The 13,422-nt window shown below is 44.3% G+C and overlaps 1 protein-coding gene across 3 annotated transcripts in view; it reads left to right on the forward strand.

Moving 5' to 3' along the window:
• The first annotated feature begins 585 nt into the window (after positions 1-585).
• LOC138567222 (alpha-2,8-sialyltransferase 8E-like) overlaps positions 586-13,422 on the forward strand; it is a 240,291-nt gene continuing 227,454 nt past the window's right edge. Inside the window, exon 1 of one of the 3 annotated variants that reach the window (XM_069645211.1) lies at positions 586-1,250. In XM_069645211.1, coding sequence (XP_069501312.1) covers positions 1,126-1,250 — 125 coding nt within the window. In that variant the 5' untranslated portion in view covers positions 586-1,125. The remainder of the gene's footprint in view (positions 1,251-13,422) is intronic. The other 2 variants (XM_069645219.1, XM_069645227.1) reach the window with 2 other exon arrangements.

Below are 13,422 nucleotides of genomic sequence, written 5' to 3' on the forward strand. Positions count from 1 at the left end.
ATGCTATAAACAGCAGGAGTCGAGTTTTTAGAATCTGTAAGCAGGCGTGACTGAAAAGTCGACAGCCAACAAGGGAAGAACTCTCTGGCTCCAGTGATTACCTAGTGAGTCTGATGTCATCCAGTGGCGTCACTAGGAGGGGGGTTGCCCCTCCTCTGAAATCCTGCCACCCCCAGTTAGCTACAGAGGCAGGGCTTCAAAAAAAGATGCACAAGCAAACAGATGCAAATCAAGTCCTTGCAAAGAGACAAACAGCATCTGTCTCTCAGACCCATCTTGCCATCAGTTAGCTGCACTAATGAGTGCGCCAGCCACCACAGCCAACTACCACACCCCACTGCACCTCCCCTCCCATCAGAATGTAGCAACCAAAACCGCCAATGATAGGTCATTGGTGACTTAATGGTTTAGTGCCTACAAAAGTGGTGGTCTAGTGTGCACAAAAGATTCTCTGCAGGAGTGCTTCTGACGTCACTCATTGCCCTTTTATAGGCGCCCTCCCTACTTTTCAATTGTGTATAAAGTTCAGCCTTCGCTGATATTAGTAACTGTATAACCTTGCACCGTTAGCCTCTGTAAAGGGAAAGTAAGCTTGGAAGGCCTCCTCAGTGTGGCAAAAGACACTGCCACACCCATAAAGATTCACCGGGAAAACCCCGAGTAACTGGAGAGCGTTGAAACGGCGCGCGGTCGAGCCAGTTGTAGACGTCAAGGGCTTGGTATGCATTATCTCTGCTTGAGGCTCTGGCTGAACGCAACTTCCTGGAGCACGTTGTAGGGGCTGGAGGGAGCTTCCTTGACTGACGCCGCACACTAGACTTCCTGACCAGGTACGAACCTACTCGCGCGCATTATACGCAACGGCCCGCCCTACCTTTTCAAAGCCAGCCCGCCTTGGCGTCCAAATCCCGGAGGGAAGCACGCGACGCTGGGCAAGCGTGGGATTTTGCCGTTATTTATTTCACGAGGGTGGCCAATTCAGCAGCCCCAATCATTCAAGTTGATGACGCACTAACGCAACTCGACGTCGAGTCCCGCCTGCTCCAGAACAGAGGCCTCCGCGGGCATCTAGCTACTCTCGCGTGATCTCGCGGCCGCGGGTCCTCGCAAAGGGCCCCAGATAAAATGCGGCTGAAAGGACGCCCTGTGAACCACCTGGCTCTGATGGTAGTCTCTTGCACGACATTCATCTTGCTTTACACGTTTAGTGTCCCAGCAGACAGGGAGCAAGAGGAACTCGTTTGTAAACGGTAAGGATTTTTTTTAATCTTACATTTGCATATGTATCTTCTTCTTCTTAATTATCGAAAGCGTGGGCGGACCCACGCAGGCGCTTCCTCATCCTATAGGATGATGTGCACCGTATCCACTAATTATTATTTGACTCCATTTAAGCTCACAACTCCTCCCACCTCCCCGTCTGCCTCACAAAATCCAATATCACACTGCTCCTCCTCCTGCCTCTCTCCCCATCACCTCCCAGTATAATCCTCTCGCTCAGCCACTCCCAACGCATTCAACCGAACCCTCATCAATTCTCTCTCCGTAACTTTGCATATGTATCAGAAGTGACTTCAGGGTAGGTAACTTTACACCAGACTTGGTCTTGGATATTCTCTAGGGCATCGGTGGTAGTGACATTAAAGTAATCCAAGAGACATTTTAGGGGGTGCAATATATGAATGGTCGCTATTATTCTGTAAGAAATGTAGAGTTTAGAAAAACATAACACGAGCAGGATTTTTTCATAGCGAAAGCTGCCAACCGAATAGCTTCTGCCGTTTCACCCCCCCCACCTTTAGTCAATACAAATAAAAATAACTTTAAAAAATGTTCTTAGGATCACATACTAAAGTGGTGAAACCAGGACTTGGGCCCAGTGGGCGATTTAAGCACCTGACCCCCTAGGCTCCCAGCTCTACCTCATATACGTATTTGTTTGGTTTCAATTTAATTTTTTCGATTTTTAATCATTCTTTTTATGACAATACCTTAAAAAGTACATACATTCCATAAGAAACTAAGCAGACATTATATACATTGCTATATGTTGAGCAAAAAGAACAAGGTTCCAGCTTTATTTTCTTCATCGTGAATGGAAGACTGCGGAAATGAGCCGCAAAGTCCTGCAAGCCTAAAGAAATCTCATGTGGGTTTTAAAATGGTATTCACAGTGAAGTAAAATGCGCATAATAGTAGGTGAGCTGCCTGAGTTGTTATTTCATGCAGCGTTATGCTTCCCTCCTACTTAATATCACCCAACATTTGACCATCTTCATGAGCTGTCCTTCACTCCCCCTCTCACCGCCCCATCCCTTGCGTCTGGCCACCCATCGGGGCACAAGTCACGGGAGCACACAGTTGGTCCGAGTCTGCCACTTCAAAGTCAGAGTTTGCTGCATTTAATTCAATCGCAGGTATTCGAACAGTGCCAAAGAGGGCTTTCAAACACCTGTCGTTTGGATCCCAAGCAGGATGTTTCTCCACAAGACTGCATTACATTATTAGCACATTTTTTAATTGTCTCATATTGGAATTTTCCTTTGAAGGGATTAGTTTCATAAATATTCAGTTTACAATGTGCTTACTTTTTACAATTTGCCATTACCATTATAGGAACATTTCCTCTATGGTTGATTTTTGGGTGTTGTGTTTTTTTCTCCTGGTAGGCACATTTTTCTCCTGGTAGGCACATTTTTATTTGATCTGAGCATCATTCCTCTGGGAAAGGCCAGTTAAATTAAATGTGTTAAATCGGGGGTCCCCAACCCAACCTTTTGTTCGCAATGAGCAAAATGTGCATATCAAATGAAATGGTGAGCAACATCCATTCTTCGAAAGTACGTATCAGCGCTCAGTTGGCATAAAAATGATTGCAACACAAATTAGACATGTAATACACTTTAAGAATGCTAACAGAACATTTTAACTTGCAGTACTTGATTATCTAGAACACATGCAATTCTAGTAAAGTAAATTTCCAAGGCCTTTAATTTCATTTGACATTAAGTGGTTGTTTACAGGAAATGTTAAGGAAATGGAGTGGTCAGTAGGACATTTTTAGGCAGATAGGACCAGTCAAAGTGTTCAAAAATATTGTAGAACTAAATAAACATTACCAGGGGCTTCAGGTTCTCGAGCAAAATATTTGTATAACATTTAGTGCAGATGATTGGACAGTAAAATTGGTCACAAATGGAACATTGATTTTGAGGTGTACTTTGGGATTCCTCCCAGCGATCTTTCTGTTTCTGGGATCTTTAGTGGCAAATTGTGCATTTCTAAGCATACACAACTAGTAATACTGTTTCAGAGTCATTGATTACTGTATTGTGGACCGTTTATTCAGGAATGTTATGAAAGTTTGTTTCAGATTGAACAGGGAGTGATCACTATCCACTTGAGTTAATTTCCCAATCAATGGCACATGTTGACACCAAGATGTCTGACAGCCTGAGGGGCGGGTTGGCTATGCCTAAGCTTGACAAGGAGGCATTGGAAAGAACTACCAATTCACAAGAAATTAATATATTGGGCCTCATTCAGACCATGCCTGTCCGGAAACAACGGTGCCGGTACCCTTACTGGCACCGTTGTTTCCAGACCGGCATATTACAGGTCTGCCTGCTGGAGTCGCCGTGCCAGACAGGTCAGACCCTGCCGGGCACAGAGGCTTCGGTAGGCAGACCCATCACGGATTCACTGGCACCGTTAACAGTACCCAGTGCTTCCGTGGTCCCCACTCCCATAGAGTCCTACTGGACTCTATGGGAATGGGGATTAACGAAATTACCAGCGCCTGACTTCCCGGACACCAGACTTGGTATAGACCAGGCAGTCAGGTGCCAGTGATTTTTTTACGGGTCTGGCGGAAACCCGCCGGTAGCACCGGCAGAGTTAACACCAGACCTGTAATGAGCCCCATTGCCTTAAAACTGTTAAACAGTTCAGAGGCCACATAGGAAAGTGTCAGTTTGTTTTTTGGTTAAAACTATCCAGGGATGTGCTATTGGAAAATGTCGTCCCCGAGTTCAGGAGGTCCAGGTTATAGAAAAGGATGCCCCATGGTTCGATGCAGAATCTCGAATAGAAAATGGAATCACGATTTAATGAGGGATGTGTACAATGCGGGCCAAATCTATAATTTCAAAAGGGCTTAAACTCTCTTTGGACCACCATCATCGCCCCATGGTTATAGGTCAATTTCCTTACTTGACATTGGCAGTAAGATATTTTCCAAATGTTGGTTGCTCAGACTGGAGGAGACTGGAGGAGTAGGCTCAAAAGTAACAATATCTTGAAGCCATCCCAAGCAGGTTTCAGAGGAGTGGACAACTGCTTCCCTCTGAGAACCATCATGGAGAAATACGGTAAGATTATGGGGCAGCGATTATTTGTGGCTTTTTCATATTTGGAGAAAACATTTAATTTGATTGATAGAAACTTCTTGTGGCATCATTTAATTTTACTGGGTCCCTAATTGTTTATTAAATCATATTGGAATGTGATAGACAGACATCTCAACGTATGTCCGATATACAAGTTGAGGGAATTATACATTGTCTGTCCCCACCAGTAAAGGTGAAAAGCAGAGATGTCAGTTGGCCCTAATGTATTCCTTTCAGACTTTGACTCTAGTGCTTCTCTTAGGAAAGCTAACCCACCCTCTGAAGGATACATTGGTATGCAGTGATAAAATCGCGGCATAAATGTCGCCTGTACAAATAATTGCGGCAAAAATGCTGTGGTTGAAGGTGTACCCCACACCATTTAAGGGAAGTGGGGGCTATGGGAGTGTCCCCCTCTCCTGAAATGGTATAATGGGTCCAGGGGTTGCAGGGTTATCCCTAGCATCCTTTACATGGATTGCAGCAGCAAAACCACAGCCTTTTTGCCATGATATTTTGTGTCCATGGCCATTTTTGCTGCGATTTTTAACACATGGAACCGATACATTTTATAGCATGCTTCTTTATGCTGATGACAGGCATTTTGGACTTAATGCCGGCAGGTCTTCTACAGTGCCTGCTATACACAAATGACTATGTTGGGAGCTAACGTTTGAAATGAAATATGATGAGGAGGTAGTCTCAAATTTATTTGAGCCTGCTCTTCTCAACGAGCGGTGCTTGGGTCAATCGTTTTAAGAAGACACCTGAAAGGGCATAATTAAGGTTCAAAATGCTTTTTAAAATGTTATTTAAAGTCTGGGGCATTTAGATTGGACAGGGTTCGAAATTAAGTTTGGATAAGCTGGGGCTAAAAGCAGCTCCTGGGTATCCAGCATTTATCAGTGACCAGGGGATACCATTGGGGAACAAGGAGTTAGTACATAGCATTCCGCAAATCTGACTTCCACATAAGCTGGAAACCTATAATTTTGGCCATCATGACTAAGGCTTCCAGTTATCCATTTTTACTGATTTTTACACATAAATACAGACGGAAATTGGTCTGCTTTCTGTTTGTATTTATTTATAAAAATGGAGAAAAAAAAACGAAAAATTGGTCTTTGTCTGGTTCTTTATGATGCCACTCATAAATCGCAGGCCAATTGCATTGCAGATTGGCGGCATGGAGAGAGTAAAAGCTGTATAAAAATAGCATTGAAATTCTTCTAATTGCTGACAGCATATATGTCACAGAAGCAACTATTTGTTGTTATGGAAAAAATTGAGCTAGCATTTCTTTCCTATATGGCTGAATGTGTGTGTTTAATAAATGCATTTTTATTTTTTTATTATTTTTTTATTTTTGATACAGCTGAACAAATCAACTTTTCAAAATTATCACACAAGTGTACTTTTCCAAATTCATTCAACATTATTAATAACAATAATTTTAACAATAGTAAAAAAAACAATGAGGAACATGAAAAGTGAAGCGGAATATGATCAAATAATGGAACAATTTAAATCTTAAAATGCATTTTTTTTATTAGAATAAATGCAGAAAATTACTGGTTGAGAATGATCTTTTTATGTGACAAAAAAATAAATGTGAATAAATACAGACAGAAATGGCAGAAAAATAAATATCATAAAACCGGAAGCCTTACTTTCGACCCCTTTTGCTTTAAAAGCAGTATAGATGTGTCCTAATGTTTATTTTTAGATTGTCCCAAAAGCTTACATTCACTTGCGTGTGTTTGTTTGCCATCATTTGACCAGTGGAGCCAAAAGTTGCTCTTGGCAGCTGTTGATGACAAGCTACCCAGGCTCTTCTGGGCTATAAGCAGGAGCTAAATAGCTCCCAGCTCGCCTCAATTTCGAACCCTGCTGGAGGTATATAAGGCAAATGTATATTCCATGATTTCTGATGGCAGCAGAAACTGTGATGCTTTGAACTGTCATAGCCTGGAGGGGGTTGCAAAATAAACTCCTGTGCCAAATAGCAGGCCTCCCTCCAGGTATGCCTGGTAGCACATTATGAGCAGAATTGAGGGTGTTCAATTTGAAGGTGTCGGACCAATTAAGATTTTGTTACTTATTTTTTAAAAGCGCATCTAGGATTTTCTGCAAATCAATGTAATTGTGATTACAGCCTCCCCTGGTAAAGAATAATTCTTTTGGAATGGGGGATTGTAAGGCCCTGTCCATTTAGATAGGGGCTGGGATATAACTAATTTTGGCACATTATGTCAGCTCAGAACTTGTCCGATGGGGATAGAGGTAGTTGTCCAAAAAATACATGAGCTGCCGTCTTTAGCTTTATATGCAGACTTATGTACACCTATAAAACGGCAAGGAGAAACCTATGAAACAAAATCTCCAAAATGCAGGAGGCTGATGCTAATGGTACGTTTGCATTTACCCAACCCTCAATAAATGAAGGTGTGCATGAGGAAGCACAAAGCGTGCCTACAAAATGAGGGTAAATGAATATTTGGTTCAATCTCAATCTCTGTTCATTTGTCGTGGTTCCAGTGTTTGGCGTAAGCGTGGACATGCATGGAAGCTATGTTTAATATAATTGTAATAAGCATGAGCATTTGACAACCACTTCATATAGGGGTGTGGTGGTGTTAACTAGGTAGTCAGATTGATTAATTGGCATGTTAATTTGTATGTATTAACAGTAACTTAATTGGAGTTCAATAAATGGCAAATTAATTGTGAAAAATGTGCTATGCATTTGCCTTATCAGCCTATTATCCACATGCCAGATGGACAGAATATCAAACAATGACTATTGTTTCACTGGTACACTTTGTGATAAATAGAGGTGACAATAAAAGTAATATTACAGATAATTACAGTACATGGTGGCATCAAACACAAACTTCACTTGTGCAAAAAGCAGTGCATGCAAATGATTTAATAGAGGAAAGTGGAGTATGAATGCCACTTATTTGTCCATTATCCTCCTACTAGCTGTACAAAGGCACAAAATATGACCATGTTCTCCAGGACAAAAACATGGGAACATGGTGCATTTATTCTGCTCATTAATCTGTTTGTCAGCTGGGCAAAGTATCTGACGATGATAGGGTTTTAACAATGAACTGCAATAATAAGTAAGGAAATTTACTGAAAAATAATTTGCATGGTGGCAACAAACTCAATCTTGCATCTTCGAAAATAAGTTAACTGGAACTGCAGGAGGCTCATTCGCCAACATTCTCGAACAGTCCAGGACTCTGTCCTAGCTATACTAAGGCTATCTAATGCGTTTAAACTTCTCAGAGAATTAGAAACCCTGTATGCCCCGCCCAATACCCTTATCAAGGACGAAACCTGGTGTAGCAGCATCTGGGATGCAATGTGTGCCAAAATTACATCCCTGCAACTCAAAATTGCCAAGAAACAAGCAGCAACCAACCCTACCAACTAGCCCACTGCCACTAGGTTGTATCATTCCTACCAACCTCTAAATTCAGAAATATAACCACTAAGGAAACGGCAAAGATACTCAAAACACTCAAACCAACAAGATGCAAAGGGGATGTATGCCCAGCCATGATCATCAAAGACTGCTCAGAAACTATAGTCCCATTCCTAACCAGATTTATCAACACCTCCTTCGCCTCTAGCCTAGTCCCAAATAGCCTAAAGGAATAGTGGGTACTCGCACTTGTAAAGAAACCCTCACTTTACCCTCTTTCCCTGTACAACTACCGCCCGATTACCACACTACCATTCTTACTCAAGATCCTAGATAGGGCAGCATACATTCAAATTCAGGCCTACTTAGAAACCCACCATATTATAGGAACATGCCAGTCCAGTCTTCGGCCAGGGCATGGCACTGAATCAGCCCTCCTCGACCTAACAATGAAGATGAAGACAAACTAGCTATCATCCTGCTCCTGGACCTCTCAGCAGTCTTTGACCTGGTCGACCATAGCACCACCTGACCTCATCTGCCAACTTATCGCCAGAAGCCACATCCTGGATCAACTCCTTCCTTACCAACAGGTCCATGAGTTTTTTCAGACACGGACAGCTCTCCCTCATCCCCATTACTTTGGGAGTCCCACAAGGATCCTGCGTCTCCCCATCCCTATACAATATCTTCACCAAGCCCCTCTTTGACCTCCTAGACTCCCTGGGCATCTCGTACACTAATTACGCTGACGACACCCAAGTCCTCCTCCCCCTATCTGGCTCCCACCTAGAGGACACCCTAACCAACAACAAAATCTACTCCACCATCCACACCTGAATGGACACCAACCACATATGCCTCAAGGATGAGAAAACAGATTCTACTTGTGGGCTCACCCTGCCTACTTGAAAAGCTACGAGGGGAATTCACCTCCTTCCTCATCGATATCCAGATTCCAATACCCACCTCAGTAAAAACCCTGGGAGCTCATCTGGATGCTACTCTCTACTCCACCAAGCAGGTGAACGCAATCACCCCCTCGGCCGACTACGAAAATTATTAACGCAGCCAGACACTTCCTCTCCCCAGCAAGCTGCCTAACCATTGCTAGAGCCATCATTGGAGCAAGACTCTACTATGGTAACGTCCTCCTCGCTAGTACCTCGCAACATAACCTGGATAAACTCAGTCATACAAAACTTTCCCTCCAGGCAGCTCTGAATATATCTAAAAGACCACATCTCTTGACACCAGGAAAAAAGTCCACTGACTACCTATCCGGGAACGGCTACTTTTCAAAGCCCTCCCCATCACACAAAAATACTTATGCCAGAAGATTGAGAGAGCCATGTCCACAAGACCAGTAAGGACAAGTTATGCCAACTGCCTAAAGATGCCATAGACAAAAATTCTATGTTTTCCATCAGTCACAGCTAAACTTTGGAACTCCCTTTCACCCGAACCGAGAGCAGAGACATCCTATTGGCCCTTTCGGAGAGGCCTCAAAACCTGACTCTTCGCCTAATCAGGCTTACCCTCATACTTGACCCCCTCATCAATCTCAATTTTCTTCAATATGTATAAATGTAACAGGTTGCAACAGTACCCTGATGCCCTTGGGCGCTGTACAAATGTAAACAATAAAAAATATACTGCTACTTAGGTCTCATCCCTTCAGCACCACCTTCTAGACCGCCACATTATGGCCCAGAGCAACTGGCAAGCAACAATTTAGGGGGCCACGAGAAACATGTTGCTCCCGAGCTACACATTGGGGATCACTGTGTTAAATAGTCTTTAGAACACAAGGCCATTTTGTTGTTTTCACGTAAACATTTATGATGTTAGAATAAATGTTAGTCTTGTATATAAAACATGCTCTTTTTCCTTTTTTTATTTCTTTTATTGTGTAATTGTAAGAATGTATGTGCTGTTTACTTTTGGAATAAAATGGTAAACATTTTCAATTATAACCTGTAAACATTTACAGTGTTAATCACAGAGCCGATGCTGAGGGATAACAGCAAGAGGATAATTTGTTTTAGCTATGTTAAGAGGTAAAGGTGCATCCTTTTCTACCACACCCTCTTTAAAAAAAAAAGCCTTTTTGACTTGTGCATTGGGACATGATTTTCTGTCTAGTCGGGTATTGCTATCATATGCCCAGTTAGTCACATCAGGGTAGGAAGCCCTTTGTCATTCCAGGTTCTCACATGATATGCTATTTTTTGCCATCGAACAGCCAAGTGCTGTGTCATCATGTGTTGGGTATTTCAATCAAATGGCAGGTATTGCAACTACGGATGGTCTCACCTGCGTGGATCAGAGGCACACCAGTTCAAACAACGAGGGTTCGACTCAGCTTGATTAAGTCGAACAAATTGGGGATAAGGTTCGGAATAACTGCAAAGATTTTGCAGGCTAGTGAAACAAGCCTTTTACATTATATACAATAAAAAGATAAAAATATGCACTACAAGAAAAACCTAGTTCATGATACATCAGTACTTAAAAGACCAAGGGCCGCATCACAAGTTGCTATAGGGTGGGCAAGTAGTTGTAATTACTAGGGATTTGGTGGTTTACCTGTCTGAGTTTCCTTTGTGCGTGATTGCGTGTGGTGGTGTTCCTTAGTCTGTCAGTTGGTTGTGCATCCTTCGCTTAGTTGATCCATGGTTGGAGAGGGAGGCGTGGTGGTGTGGTGTTCTGATCCTCTAAGATATTTCTCCTGTTATCTGTGCCCGTGTTCCTGTGTGTATTTCTTTCTGGTCAGTGATGTTATTGCTATGGTGTCCCTTTGTGGTTATTATTGTCTTTTGAATAACCAGGTTTTGAGTTTTTGCCTGAAGGTGATGTGGTTTCCACCTCACATAATACTCGACCTGGTCAGTGAGTGGGAGGATGACCTCACATCACCCGCACTCAGCCCCCTGGAGAAGGTCCTCAATGTACTGCACTTTTTGGCCACCAGATCATTTCAGCGGACAAGTGCCATAGTGGGGGGTTGTCACAGGCCACGCAGTCACGCTGCCTACACCAGGTCTTGGCCATCATGTCTGCACGCCCATCAGTCCGCAGGCACATATACCTGCCCAGAACACGTGCAGAAAGGCAGGCTGCCGTCCAGGATATCTACGGGGTGGCACAATTCCCCAAAGTCCTAGGTGCCATGGATTGCACCCATGTGGCTCTACGTCCCCCCAGGGCATCAGAGCACATCTATAGAAACCGCAAGCACTGGCATTCCATCAACGTGCAGGTAGTATGTGATGCCAACGGAATCATCACCTCAGTATATGCCAACTATCCAGGGTCCACCCACGACAGTTTCATTTACAGAATGTCAACCCTAAACCGGGACCTAGAAGCTGGGCGTCATGGCGATACATGGCTGCTTGGTGAGTATAAATGCCACAGCACATGCATGCATGCCAGATATTGAGTAATGTCACAACCCCACTAATGATGACGCCAATTCGGAACCCCACCACGCCACCTGAGGCATCTCCAGTGCCGCCCGTCTGTCCCTGTTGGACGCCAACATGTCCTCCCTGTGTGATTGGCAAATGGAGTCTGTTGCCTGCTGTAGTTGCTCCATCTGCTTTTCAGAGGGGACAATGGAAGTGGCCACCCACTCCATTGCTTGAGCCATCATCTCAACTGATGCTGCATGTTGGGTTGCCATACCGTACATGGATTCTTTCCATGCGGTATTGCTTAGTGGCGTACGGCCACCACGTCGGCGGGCACCACACCTGTTTGGGGCAATGCGATATGCGCCTTGCTGTGCCGGCACTGTTTGAGGCTGCAGGACTGCATTCCCCCTCTGATCTGCTGGCCCAGGAACAGGATCAGATGTTATGAGTGTGACCCTGCACTCATAACCGCCAAAGGCTGACTAACCAACACTGACATCCCCATAGAGGGTTCTACCCCTGGTGCAGGTGGGTTGGACAGAACAGAACCCCTTCCAGAAACACTTACCTGCGACGCCACATAGGTCTTATCATCCGAATCAGCACCTGAATAGAGGTCTGGGGAGGTGCACCCAGAGACACCCCTTGACAGAATCGTCTGCAGCAAGAGTGGGTTCTCACCCACCACTACACCACGTCCCCCACTGGTGGCCAGTTGTGCCTCAGGTTCCTCCTGGGTCTGCACCATCTCCTCAACCTCAACAGCATCAAGTGCGTCATCCCCTGCAAAAACATGAAAGACAAAAAATGGAAACGGGCATTAGCACTATAGCACACAAATAGGCCTGACAAGCTACAGAACCAGTACATGATTTACACATGTCCCACATGACTATAACCCTCCCATGCATGCACTGTCACAGAGTTGGAAGGGGGGTCAAAAGTCAGACACTGAGGACACCAAGATGGAAGGGCAACACAATTGCTGCATGCTGGGTAGCGCTGCCATCACACATTGGCCTGTGAGTGGCATGTCCTATACACATAAATGACACATGCCATCACACAGATGGCATGTACCATAGCCATGGTACATTCCACAAGAACATCCATATGTCAGTGAATGAGTACTGTCACCCATCTATGTGAGATAGACATGAAGAGATGAAAAATGCCACATAGTGTGAAAAGATACGCCATGTGCCACACACTGCAACACATCCAGTGTACAAAAATACAGTGATTGCAGGGCCATGTACTCATCAATGGTTGTGCACTTCAACATGACAGGAAACAACTAGCATGTTCCACATTCAAACAGGCCCAAAAACATCATGTGATCAGGACAATACTCATTCAGCCTGAATGGTCAAATCATTCAACTACCAAGGTGACACATGTGGGCCAATGTGGGGTTCTTCAATGACAGAAACATGTCACATATGTCACAATAGGGCTGAGGAATGTGTTACAAAAGTGGGAGAATTGAAACAATCAGCCTGAAATAACACTGAAAAATACAAACAATGTTGTTGCATGATGCCACCTCAAGGGCAACTGCTGTAATGTCGCACTAAATTACTACTGTGGGCAGAAGGGATGGTGTCGCACCCAAATTCAAGGCCGCAGAATGTTTTGGATGAAGCACATGGGTGACCCATACTGCTCAGTCACACACACACCCTCACCTGCCACTCAATCAGAACCCGTCACCCAAACAACATACACATGCATTACACACACACGCATGGGCACTCACCGGACAATGTGTCATAATCGGGTAGTTCTCCCACACCTCGGATCTGTTCCTCTGTGACGAAGGTCCCAGCAACAGACTCCTGTTCAGTGAGTTTGTTGTCCTCTTGTGGAGACCCACCGCCAGTCACCAGAGTAGTGGCATGATTTGAGGCCAGCTTGTTCTTTGCTCTGCGTTTCAGGTCGTTCTACCGCTTGTAGCAATCATCAGCTGAGCGCCTCACAAATCCAAGGGCACTTATGTGGTCAGCGATGGTCTGCCAGTGTGCCTTACGTTGACCAGGTGTGGTCTTGGACCCTGCAGTAACCACCATTTCGTGGCTATGTGCCAACACATAGCTCACAAGTGCATCAAGTTCCGAATCATTGAAGCAAGGCTTCCTTGAGGTACCAGAGTGTGTAGCCGTGCCTGGGATTTCAGCCT

This window comes from Ambystoma mexicanum, chromosome 1p (assembly GCF_040938575.1).
Source record: "Ambystoma mexicanum isolate Mex_15411 chromosome 1p, UKY_AmexF1_1, whole genome shotgun sequence".
NCBI classification, from domain to species: Eukaryota; Metazoa; Chordata; class Amphibia; order Caudata; family Ambystomatidae; genus Ambystoma; species Ambystoma mexicanum.